The 13362-nt window shown below is 41.8% G+C and overlaps 1 protein-coding gene across 1 annotated transcript; it reads right to left on the bottom strand.

The window, feature by feature from the left end:
* Positions 1–1334: 1334 nt before the first annotated feature.
* LOC118385814 (junctional adhesion molecule 2A) lies at positions 1335–6767 on the bottom strand. The gene is made up of 10 exons (XM_052522190.1): positions 6596–6767; positions 4027–4092; positions 3801–3911; positions 3425–3574; positions 3124–3311; positions 2888–2996; positions 2392–2502; positions 2282–2300; positions 2119–2158; positions 1335–1936 (listed from the first exon to the last, which is right to left on the bottom strand). Exons 1-10 carry the CDS (start codon positions 6642–6644, stop codon positions 1898–1900), a joined length of 882 nt encoding a protein of 293 aa, XP_052378150.1. The 5' UTR covers positions 6645–6767; the 3' UTR covers positions 1335–1897.
* Positions 6768–13362: the final 6595 nt, after the last annotated feature.

Here is a 13362-nt window from a genome sequence, read left to right as displayed (position 1 = left end):
TGAACTCTCCGAGGGAACCTGGAGGGCGATAAATGATAAGGATGTTAAGCTTGAAAGGGCTGGTAACTGTGACAGCATGGAATTCAAAGGAGGCGATAGACAGATGGGTAAGGGGAGAAAGAGAGAATGACCACTTGGGAGAGATGAGGATCCCAGTGCCACCACCCCGCTGACCAGAAGCTCTCGGGGTGTGCGAGAACACGTGGGCAGATGAGGAGAGAGCAGTAGGAGTAGCAGTGTTATCTGTGGTGATCCATGTTTCCGTCAGTGCCAAGAAGTCGAGGGACTGGAGGGAGGCATAGGCTGAGATGAACTCTGCCTTGTTGGCCGCAGATCGGCAGTTCCAGAGGCTACCGGAAGTTTAAGAAAATCATTAAATATTAAGATATTGTTGAGGAATTGCACTTAGCAAACTATCTTATGAACTTCTTTTTTCTTAAGAAGCTCCTTACATTTTTGCTTAAAAAGTGTTTTGTGAATCTGGGCCCTGATATTATATTATGTCATGCAGAATTAAACTGGGGATCATGTCAGCACTATTCATTACATTTCTAGATGCAATGCTTCACCTTGCTGAATACATTCCAGATGTGATGTCCCAGGAGCCTGGGCCCCACTCTATTGTGATGCTTCCTGTTTTTTTTCCTTAGTTAAAGTCTGTTTTCTCAGTGTGATGTGATGCATGGCTAAAGGCTAGCTGACAGAGGCAAGCACAGAGAGACAGGGCAAGGGCTTCTTTAAGGAGACTTTGTTTCAGGCTTCTGGCTGTCAGCCATCATCTTCCACACACAGTAGCAAGACCACATTCACACATTCGGTGGCAAGACCAGGCTCACACACACTGTGGCAAGACCACATTCACACACAAGTGCATGTGTACCAACAAGTTTACGGCAGCGGAGACACACACAAACTATTCCAAATATTTGAATTAATGCTCAGAAAAACAGTTCAAGACCCCCACATGTAGAGGCAGCAGAACAACAATAAAATAACAAAATGAACAATAGTGCCGTAGTTTGTAGATCACTCATAGATACTGTTATACTGTATACAAGTTGACAATCTTTGCTCAGGTCTTTGTGCAGTCTGCCCCAGATAAATATCCTACACTGTACCGCCACCTGGTGGTTCAATCATGTAAAAAACAACTGGAGGAAAATCTGTGCCTGATAACAGCTTGAACATTCAAACAAATGTTAATTCTTTTCAGCCGACTACTTAGTACCTACCTACCTCTTTGTTCCTTGTAAATTATACAACATTTTAAAACTGAATAGAATCAGTATGAGGTTCATGGCCAAACTTACCATTTTGTCAAATAGAAGGCATCATGTGGTAAAATAAGTTTAATTAAAAACTAGCTATCTAAAAATGGTCAGTGCATGCAGACACCTGTTCAAACAGCACATATCCTTCATCACACAAACATCACATATCCTTCATCACACAAACATCACATATCCTTCATCACACAAAGACCTTGTAGGCTACATCCAAAGCCGCAAACAAATAGTTTAAAAACATAATTATAAAAGTATCTCTGTAAAACAACAATAATAATACACATTGTTGCTTCTCAATACAGCCATAAAAAGCAGAATGTTCTACAAAGCACAAAAAGAGAAGAGTACACACAGCAAGTGACAGTTTTTGTGTGACAAATATATCATTGTGCATCATCCTTTGGCCACTAGGCGGTGTAAACAAGCTAAAATATGTATGTTGAACAATCCACCGTGTGTGTGTGTGTGTGTGTGTGTGTGTGTGTGTGTGTGTGTGTGTGTGTGTGTGTGTGTGTGTGTGTGTGTGTGTGTGTGTGTGTGTGTGTGTGTGTGTGTGACTTTGTGTGATTTCACTGCTTCAAGCTTTGATTTGAGTTTCACAAAGGAAACCCTTAAATCATGAAGGACTGGGTGTGCTTGTAGTTCTTGGGCTGCAGAAAGGGAAAGAGTATCCATTAGTTCACTAGACCTGTTGGTATTATCAACAACTCAGTCTTATCAACACGGTGGTGTGGTCAACAACTGCTCAAAGACCAGTCCAATGTAAAACATGACAACTTCTCTACCAGGCCTATACTGATAGTAGAAGATCTAGGGTTGGGAACACACTCACGTTTCTGGTGGGAGGAGGAGGTGGATTGTAGGAGTTGGTGCTAAAAGAAAAAATACAAACACCACCATGAATTTTTTTTCTTTTTTTTCTGTAAAGAGCTAATGAAATGAACTAATGAAAAACACAATGATAAGTTGCCAGAATGGTTGTCTGAAACACGAACCTTCTTCCTTTCTGCTCCTCTGTTGGCAAACATGAAGAACAGGACAGTTAGAACATATTGTTAATGTTATCAGTCAGTCACAAGCTCAGTCAGTAGTGGTAAGTGCTCACGCTTTTTGCAGCAGCCCCGTCGATGACAGAGGCACACACCCAGGCAGCACATGACAACGAGCAGGAAGAGACCTACAGCTCCGGCTATCAGTGTCGTCATACTCAACTGATCTGAAAGAGGGGGCACAGAGGCCAAGACGAAGAGATGGGATAGGGGCCGAGAGTGAACAGAGAAATGCAAGAAAGATAAGCATGATTGATGATTGGAAAAGAGAGAGAGGGTGAAAAAAAGGAAGAAAAAAGACAGAAAGGGTTCAAATTTCCACAAACATTCTAAAACACACACACACACACACACACACACACACACACACACACACACACACACACACACACACACACACACACACACACACACACACACACACACACACACACACACACACACACACACACACACACACACACACACACACACACACACACACACACACACACACACACACACACACACACACACACACACACACACACGCACACACTGGATTGTACATACATTCTATGACCTTCATGTGATGGGCCACACAGCTCTTTGGCGCCCCCACACTGTTGGATGCCTCGCAACGATACTGGCCTGAGTCAGCCTTGGACACACTCTTGAACTTCTGCTCCGGAGACACACACAGAGAGTAGAGAATCGGTGAGGACAGAATGAGAGTATGCAGTGTGAGAAAACGTCATTAACGTGCCTTTGATCAGGCACGTGAACCACCTCCATTACATGTTACTCACCAATGTTCCCTTGTCAGTGTCCATGCTAAAGGAGGTGTCAGTTGTGTGTGTGGTGCTCAGCGCCTTGTTGTCTTTGTACCAGATGTAGGTAGGAGGGGGTACACTGAGTTTATCCTTACAGTGGAGCTCTACCCCTGCCCCAGACAAAACTGAGCTGGGCACCTCACAGGACGGGGTGTGGGGGGGCACTGGGGGAGGAGGATAGGATTACTAACGACAGCACAAAGGCCCCTCAGTACAAATACACAGACACCCTCAATCTCTCTCTCACACACACATCCACATCCACACGCACACTCACCCAGTACGCTGAGGGTGACGTTAATCTCTCCCAGGTTGGTGTGGTCTGCTGGAGCACTGACCTCACAGCGGTACAGCCCTGAGTCCTTCTGGGTAACGGCGTGCAGCGTCACTGTCGCACCCTCGATGTTGGCCCGACCTGCAAAGGATCCTGGGATACCACAGGTGTCAAGGGTTACAAAGATGAGAGAAAAAGTGTAGAGAGAGGAAAGAAGAAAAAACAACAAGAGGGGGAGGAATGTAGTAAGAGATGGTGTTAGAGGGGAAGAGATAAGAGAGACGGAGGAGAGGTGGAGCGGTGCAGTAGAGTAGAATCAGGAAAAAGGTTGAAGAAAGAGAGGCGAGGAGGAAGAGAGAGAGGGAGGTCTAGTGGTCACCGCTGAATTTGCCATCAAAATAAACAAAGGTGATGTCCTTCCCTTTCTTCTTCCACTCGATACGAGGGTTAGTCTCCTTCTCTGTCTTGAACTGACAGGACAGCACAGCGTCTGACAGAGACCGAGAAATTCAGAGAGAGAGACAAAAACAGTGAACAAACAGTTCATGAACTCTCACAATTCATCCCCTCCCCTTCTCTTCATCATCTAACTTATCCTCTCATACCTGTGTTCTCATGGACCACCACTTTGGCCTTACTGGTGCTCACTGTCAGAGAGAGGGAGGCAGGACCTGAGACAGTGAGACAGTGAGAGAGAGAGAGGGAGAGGGAGAGAGAGAGAGAAAGAGAGAGAGAGAGAGAGCGGTGATTCAAGAGTAAATAATACACACAGCAGCACTCAACATTAACTATTTGCAGCAATGTTTCTAACTTCTAACTTTCTTTATTAAATACAAAAACTTTATGTAAACATGAACTGAACTGAGATGTTGTACTACACAGTCCAGATTGGGCTGAGGGGGGTATTTCAGAAGGTATTTGTTTGAGAAAGAGCAGACACAAATCCAGACACAGACAGACAAAGAGACACACACACAATGAAAACACTCATTCACTTACTATACACACTCACTAACACATGTACACACACACAGAGCGAGGCGGTGTAAACCCACAGAATAGATATGCCCTGGTGCCTGGTGTTACCAGTAGGAATGTTGTGTGTAGGAGGAATGGAGGTGATGGATGGCAGACCACTGATCTCTACATGACCTGATTAACCTGCACACACACTTAAACTAACATAGGAATACACACATACTGAAACAACACGCAAATATCAACACAGGAAAACATTTTCTGGGAGATGATTTGTTTACTCTCTCTCTTTCAGACACACACATTTTACATTTGAGTAATTCAGCAGATGCTCTCATCCAGAGTGACTTACAGTAGTGAGTGCATACACACGCAGACAGTAGATGGAGACGGCTGCTGGTCATCCACTATCACTGTCCTTAATATTTTTGACTCTGTGTTTGTGTGTGGGGGGTCCCCTCTATACAAAGCCCCTCTGTATCACAGTAACTCTACACCAACATAGGGTTTTTAACTCTCTCTCTCTCTCTACCTCACACACACACACACACACATCAGTCATCTGACCTAACTGTAATTGCTGATATTACATCAGATTTCTTTGGACCAGTGAACAGTGATAACGATTCCCATGGCTGTTTGGAAGAACAACCTCAAACACGACAGACAGTCTGTAACCCTTCCAGATAGCAACTGATTGCATCTCTGGCCAATTAGCAGCTGGGTCATGGAGGGGCTATTGACAACATTAAACAGGACCATTGCCTGCCTACACCAGGCATCAGAGAGGTTGGCCCTGGAGCCCCTCAGAGATCTGGCCTTTCATCAGTCTCTGGGTCTCTGGGCTTGGACAGCATCAGAGGGTCTAAGGTAAATAGAAGATCTGTATGATTCCCGTCCCACTCTTCCCAACCCCAACCCACTCCCAGCCCAATCCCAGCCCAATCAAATCAAATCAAATGTATGTATAAAGCCATTCTTACATCAGCTGATATCTCAAAGTGCTGTACAGAAACCCAGCCTAAAACGCCAAACATGCAGGTGCAATCCCGAAACACATCACACACACTTCACCAAATCGAACTGTTTAAAGTGTGCTTAGTCTCAGGGACACATACACAAGAACATACAATGCATGCAATGCATATATATATATATATATAGCTTACACACACACATACAGCGTGAGAGGCAAAGCTATGGTAAACACTATGATGGAAAATGAAGTGGGGGGCTGTCAATGTTTTGACCCATATTTGCACCCCAGTTCCCCAAACCCTCTTGCTGCTTAATGTGTAAACGTATGTGTTTAAACTGTAGTGCTCTGTGTTGTAAATGTGTCTGAAACTTTGTGTGTTCCTATTTTGACCAGGTCTCTCTTGTAAAAGAGACTGTTCATCTCAATGAGACTAACCTGTTAAAATAAATGTAAAATAGATTGAAGATCATCAAACATCAATACCATATAGCCTGTATGGTATTGAATACAACTATCCTGTATTAGTCATATGTATGAAGGTTGCAGTGTGCATGACAGCTCATTGACTCCCCTTGAATTCATATTTTCACAGTGGTATAAAGTACTTAAGTAAAAATACTTAAGTAGTTGTGGGGGGTCTCTGTACTTTACTATTTATATTTTTTACAACTTTTATTTTTACTTCACTACATTCCTAAAGAAAAGAATGTACATTTTACTTGTTACATTTTCCCTGACACCCAAAAGTACTTGGTACATTTTGAATGCATAGTAGGACAGGAAAATGGTCCATTCACAGATTTATCAAGAGAACATCTCGGTCATCCCTACTGCCTCTGATCTGGTGGACTCACTAAACACACATGCTTCGTTTGTAAATTGTGTGCCCCTGGCAATCCATTAAAAAAAATGTATTGTGCGGTCTGGTTTGCTTTATATAATGATTTATACTTTTACTTTTGATACTTAAGAATATTTTAGTAATTACATTTACTTTAGATACTTAAGTATATTTAAAAACAAATACTTGTAGATTTTTTTCTCAATTAGTATTTTACTGGATGACTTACACTTTTACTTGAATAAATGTATATTAAGGTATCTTGACTTTTACTCAAATATGAAAATTGGGTACTTTTTCCACCACTGTATTTTCAGACAAAATACCCATTGGGCCAAGATTAAACAAATAAAAGTCTGCATCTCCATCTACTTACTCTGCAACAAGACGAGGAAGATAAGAGACAAAATCCCCATGCGGTCCATAGTTCTTCCTAACGAGTAAACAGTGTCCAGTGAATTTAAATAACCTAGAAAGATATTTGAGTGTCTGAGAACGTTCGCTCCAGACAAGACTGAAACACTTCCAGACGTTCAGAAGTTCTTGAAGTTTTCAATGTGCGCGCTCCCGATGGAGACCATTTCATCGAGCGGAGATACTCAGGCGCGCGCTCACCACGACACACGCGTCTGTGATTTTGGCTATAGTAGACAAACGTTTTGTCCTCGAATAGGATTTTACCTCTTCAGTGTGTGTAGGCAGTAAACGGTTATGTACAACGTTATTAACGAATAATGGGCCAATGTATATACCGTCAAATACACCACCCAGCAAACACACAACGTTCTCTAAAAGTTGTGGGACTTAAAGATGCACTATGCAGAAATCCACCATTTCCTGGTTGCAAAAATTCTAATAGTTAGCCTAATTTCAGTTTATGTGACAAAACAAGCAAGCATAGTGTAGAGAATCACTGTACAATCTACTAAACTGCTGTGAAATATATTTTCCATAACCAAAAATATTGTATTTTCAGCTGTTTGAAGCTGGTGTACAAAACCAAAATTAAAAGATGCAAAACAAAACGTACAAATGGAAGGTATAGAAATAGCACATAGTACAGAAATACTGCTTCTTAGACTTTCTTTCAATATGAATGCCAGAACTGTAACACACATTTCTATGTGAATTTGGTTGGGTCGCCCAAAAAGTGACATATTGCAGCTTTAATGTGTCATTGCTACTATCATGTATGTTAGATATAGCCTATAGTAGTCAAAATAGTGATGATCAATTTGTAATTTTCTACCAATTTGTAGCAAACATATTTTTTCTATCAATTTGTGACAAATGTGTACTTGTTGTCTTGTTGAAGTAACAAGTAACAAGTTCTAAGTTGTGATAACATTCATATTTCTGTTTATGCTCATCGTACAAACTAGGCTACAACATTCATATTTCTGTTTATGCTCATCGTACAATCTAGGCTACAACATTCATATTTCTGTTTATGCTCATCGTACAATCTAGGCTACAACATTCATATTTCTGTTTATGCTCATCGTACAATCTAGGCTACAACATTCATATTTCTGTTTATGCTCATCGTACAATCTAGGCTACAACATTCATATTTCTGTTTATGCTCATCGTACAATCTCGGCTACAACATTCATATTTCTGTTTATGCTCATCGTACAATCTAGGCTACAACATTCATATTTCTGTTTATGCTCATCGTACAATCTAGGCTACAACATTCATATTTCTGTTTATGCTCATCGTACAATCTAGGCTACAACATTCATATTTCTGTTTATGCTCATCGTACAATCTAGGCTACAACATTCATATTTCTGTTTATGCTCATCGTACAATCTAGGCTACAACATTCATATTTCTGTTTATGCTCATCGTACAATCTAGGCTACAACATTCATATTTCTGTTTATGCTCATCGTACAATCTAGGCTACAACATTCATATTTCTGTTTATGCTCATCGTACAATCTAGGCTACAACATTCATATTTCTGTTTATGCTCATCGTACAATCTAGGCTACAACATTCATATTTCTGTTTATGCTCATCGTACAATCTAGGCTACAACATTCATATTTCTGTTTATGCTCATCGTACAATCTAGGCTACAGCATTCATATTTCTGTTTATGCTCATCGTACAATCTAGGCTACAGCACTGTTTTTGCAAATGTAGATATTTTTATGTTTTTATTTAAAAATGTGTGGTTGTTATAAGTAGGGCCATGCTTTTTAGGTACTTTCTGAGCCACTTTTCTTTTACCGGTATTTCCAGCATTATCCACTAGTGTTGCTGCAGGTAGAAAATCCTAGGAAATGTTATTTAATTGAGACAAGCTGTCTCCAATCAACCAATCAATGTCTGGTTGTGCATGTGTTTGGCGGGGGAGGCCTGACCCATGGTAGACTCTGAGAATGTTCTTCGCACAAAAACTATTATTTGGCAGGGAATGCTATTTGTAGATCAGTAATTCTACTACACCTCACTTTACTCAACCTGATGCTCTCCAACGGACTCGGAAGTTGTAGCTAGAAATGTGTCAATTAGGGGCAGTTAAAGGGTAGAGTCAATGAAATCAATCAAGTATATTGTAGCGAATTCAGGTGTAGCCCCGATCGGGACTTGAACCAAGGTCTAGGTGGGGGGTTTGGACCTCTTGGCGTAACAGTTAAGGTGTTGGTTTGACAGTCGCTGTAATGCGATGCTACTGGCGGCAGAGAAGTCAGGCACAGGAGAGCAGAAACTGATTTACAACAGTTGTGTTTAATAACCATAAACCACCATCAACAGAACAATAAAATAAATGGGTCAAACAAAACGCGGTACATACCAGCATACCGTGCATAACCACTACAACAAACAATTACGGACAAGAACATGGGGGGGAACAGAGGGTTAAATACACAACATGTTATTGATGGAATTGGAACCAGGTGTGATGGAAGACAAGACAAAACCAATGGAAAATGAAAAGTGGATCTGCGATGGCTAGAAGGTCGGTGACGTCAATCGCCGAACGCCGCCCGAACAAGAAGAGGGACCAACTTCGGCGGAAGTCGTGACAGTCACTGGACATTACAGGAGACTGCTGAGTTGCGGATGGCTCTTAATAATGGCCGGAACGGCGCAAATGGAATGGCATCAACCACACGGAAAACATGTGTTTGATACCATTCCACAAATTCTTCTCCAGCCAATACCACAAGCCCATCCTCCCAAATGAACATGCCACCAACCTCCTCTGCTGGCACATTCACACACACAGATGGAGTCAAGAAAACACACTGCCATTGTTCTGTCCTATAGACAGAGGTGGCTTTGGGGAGGTCAATAGGCTCCACATACACACACCCACCCACCCACACACACACACACACACACACACACACACACACACACACACACACACACACACACACACACACACACACACACACACACACACACACACACACACACACACACACACACACACACACACACAGGGGATCAGAGAGGGACAGCTGGATGGGCTACTGTGTCTCTGCTCCTCTAGATCATGGGTATTATGTGTCTCACCACTCACATTCACACAGACAAGTGCATACAGTTATACATTTAACATGTAGGTGCATTCACACACACACACACACACACACACACACACACACACACACACACACACACACACACACACACACACACACACACACACACACACACACACACACACACACACACACACACACACACACACACACACTGCTGTGGCACCTGTTTCCAAGCCACTGTCTGTGCAGCTGCTGTGTTGAGAGAGGACCCTGCTGCTGTTAGCTCAACACACACACACATGATGGAGGGGTTGACAGGAAACCCCATTGCCATTACCCACAACCATTCCCTCTGACCACAGGGAAACATTAATCAACAGCTATTCCAGTATTTTTACCATATTTACTACCTTTTCTTGTAAGGCCACTAAAATGGATAAGAGACTGATTACAAAATGTAAAGATGCAATAAATAAAGTAGCAGATCAAACCACATGAAAACAAAAAGTGATAGATAGATTAATGACAGGCTGATAGATCAAGATATACATGCAGCATAATTCCTTGTTTTTGCTCGCAATTTCTTTAGGAGCTAAATTATCTGTAAACTAAACTAATAAACACTGAAGGGGAGGGACTACTGGGTTGTTTTAAGACTGGACCTCAGTCTCTTGTCCAGTGTCTGATAGGACAAGTGTCCGCCTGTTGTGTAGTGACCTGAATCAGGAGGTTGATCCCTAGTGGGATTGGATCATACTAACCAATACTGTACTTCTGTCTGACATACATTTTAATTTCAGAAAACAGGTTTGGCTAAGTCCATTGTCATTCAATCTTTAATCACATTCAAAATACCAAAAGGAAATTGACAATTGCAGGATTACAAAACAATGACCACTTTACAGTTAAATTGCCATTCTGTAGCCTGGTGCTATACATCTGCCTCTGTGACAAGCAGGATCTACATTTACTATTTCATTTTATGTACATTTTATAGACTCATTCTGCAAGGCCCCACACACGTGACCAAAATGCGCTGTTACAAAGAGTCTGCCAGCGACTGTTGTTGATGTCTAACATGATAATTATTACCTATTGAGATAGGGATACTGTTTTTTTACTGTACAGTCTGGGAAACCAAGAAGCAGAGGGAGAAAAATAGAGTGCTGCTGAAGAGACACTGAGATAGAGGACAAATGTGTTTAGGAATTTACCTGCACATGATAGGAGTGGAGGGGGGATTTAGGGGAGGGTGGTAATAAAGGACCAGCTCTTTATAGGGCCAGGGGAGCTCAAAACAAGATCATACAGACAGACACACATCACAAAGCAGACAATTGGAGCCGTTACCTTGACTACATTCACAGGTAAGGCAAAAACAACAACGCATGAAATTATACTTTTTTTCTTCTTCACAAAGAGCAAGGTTGTTGATTTGTTCAGTTCAGGCTGACATCAGAGTGATATGAGGGATATTATAGGTATATTTACGCACCTCCAAGACATATGATATACACTAATGGTCTTGTTACTTTAGACATAAACGAATGTAGGGAGGTCGGTCGCCTAGCAATCCAAGGGTTGCATGCTTGAATCTCTTCAGGGACAACTGTAGCAGTTGAGCTAATCCTTCTTCTAACATTTTATGTAAATTCTCCTAAACTTTATCATTACAATGGAAAAAGCAGCCTGGCCTCAGAGAAAGACGTATAATACTAACCTTAGTTCTTTTGTTATGTCTTTGTTTTAGTATGGTCAAGGCGTGAGTTGGGTGGGTTGTCTATGTTAGTTTTTCTATGATTTGCTATTTCTATGTTTGGCCTGTTATGGTTCTCAACCAGAGGCAGCTGTCTATCGTTGTCCCTGATTGAGAACCATATTTAGTTAGCCGGTTATCTATTGTGTTTCGTGGGTGATTGTTTTCTGTGGTGTGTCTGCACCAGCAATAACTGTTTTCAGTTGTTTCTCTTTGTTATTTTTGTTATTTGTTACCACACGGGACCGTTTCGTTTGTTTAACTTTGTTATTTTCTATTTTTGTAGTGTTCAGTTTGTCTTATTAAAATGGACACTTACCATGCTGCAAATTGGTCCGACCTCTCTTACTCCTCATCAGAGGAAGACGACGAACGTTACAGAATCACCCACCACCAAAGGACCAAGCAGCGTGGTAATGGGCAGCAGCAGCAGCAGTGATCTCAGGACTCCTGGACATGGGAGGAGATCCTGGACGGCAAAGGACCCTGGGTACAGCCGGGAGAATATCGCCGCCCCAAGGCAGAGCTGGAGGCAGCGAAAGCCAAGAGGCGGCGTTATGAGGAGGCAGCGCGGCTGGAAGCCCGAGAGGCAGCCCCAAAAATGTCTTTGGGGGAACACGGGGAGTGTGGCGAAGTCAGGTAGGAGACCTGCGCTAACTACCCGTGCTTACCGTGGAGAGAGGGGGACCGGCCAGGCACCGTATTATGCCGTCACTTTGTTATTTTGTATTTTTGTAGTGTTCAGTTTATCTTATTAAAATGGACACTTACCACACTGCGTACTGGTCCGATCTCTCTTACTCCTCATCAGAGGAAGACGACGAACGTTACAGAAGCTACATTATACAATTAGTATGATATTTTACAACCAGGTAAGGCGTATGATAGTATAGATCCTCTAATTTATATGATCTTGTACGACTGTTATTCCATTCATAAAGTAACGTAATATATCATACTAAACTAATGGATGGAAACAAATTTGCATACCAAATCCTACATATTGCTTACCCTGTGTTAAGTGTTATTTGTCTCCCTGTCTAAATGAATATGAAGACTCTGGTCTTGCTATTGTTAGGCCTAGCAGGCAAGGTGTCTCAGAAGTTCTACATTTCTATGTTCTATAAAGTTTTCTAAGTTCTCTCATACAATATTCTACCATCAGAATAATATGATAATGGTTTCCAAAGTTCTTATTCTTCTACATAGTGGTGTGCTGAATGCATGACAAATGAGTAAAACACCATTCTCTGTCAGATCGCTGTGGCCCCTCTGTGCTAGTACATGTTTTGTGTGCACTCTGTTTGCAACACCAGTACAGTAGTATCTTATTTTGAACCAGTTCGCTACATCAGAAAAATGATCTTGGGCAGGCGGGCAGGCAGCGATCGATCGGTTGAAGAGCATGCATTTAGTTTTACTTGTATTTAAGAGCAATTGTCGGCCACGGAAGGAGAGTTGTATGGAATTGAAGCTTGCCTGGAGGGCAATTGTCCCAGCTTTGTCCGGGTTAGTGGGCGGTGTAAACTGTCATTGTAAATAAGAATTTGTTCTTAACTGACTTTCCTTGTTAAATCAAATAAAAAATGCACTCTGTTCCATCTGACTGCGCAATCCACTGTCTCCACTATAAAAAGCATCGATACATTATCTCATATTTCTTTTAGACTAACATTTAGTTTTCAAAATAGAAGATTTGTATAAACCTTGCTGTCTGTCTCTCCGACATTTGCAACATTGTTTCAATATTAAAATTCAATTTCCAGCTGTCTCATAGTAATGAACGTGTAGGGGTCGTGAGTCAGGATGTCAGACAGACAGTGTTTCTCAGCCAGTCGAAATCATGAATCAGCTGGCATAATTTTTTTTATGGAT

This window comes from Oncorhynchus keta, chromosome 7 (assembly GCF_023373465.1).
Source record: "Oncorhynchus keta strain PuntledgeMale-10-30-2019 chromosome 7, Oket_V2, whole genome shotgun sequence".
In the NCBI taxonomy this organism is placed as follows: domain Eukaryota; kingdom Metazoa; phylum Chordata; class Actinopteri; order Salmoniformes; family Salmonidae; genus Oncorhynchus; species Oncorhynchus keta.
The sequence above is the reverse complement of the archived record's forward strand: the minus strand, read 5'-3'. Positions and strand labels throughout refer to the sequence as shown.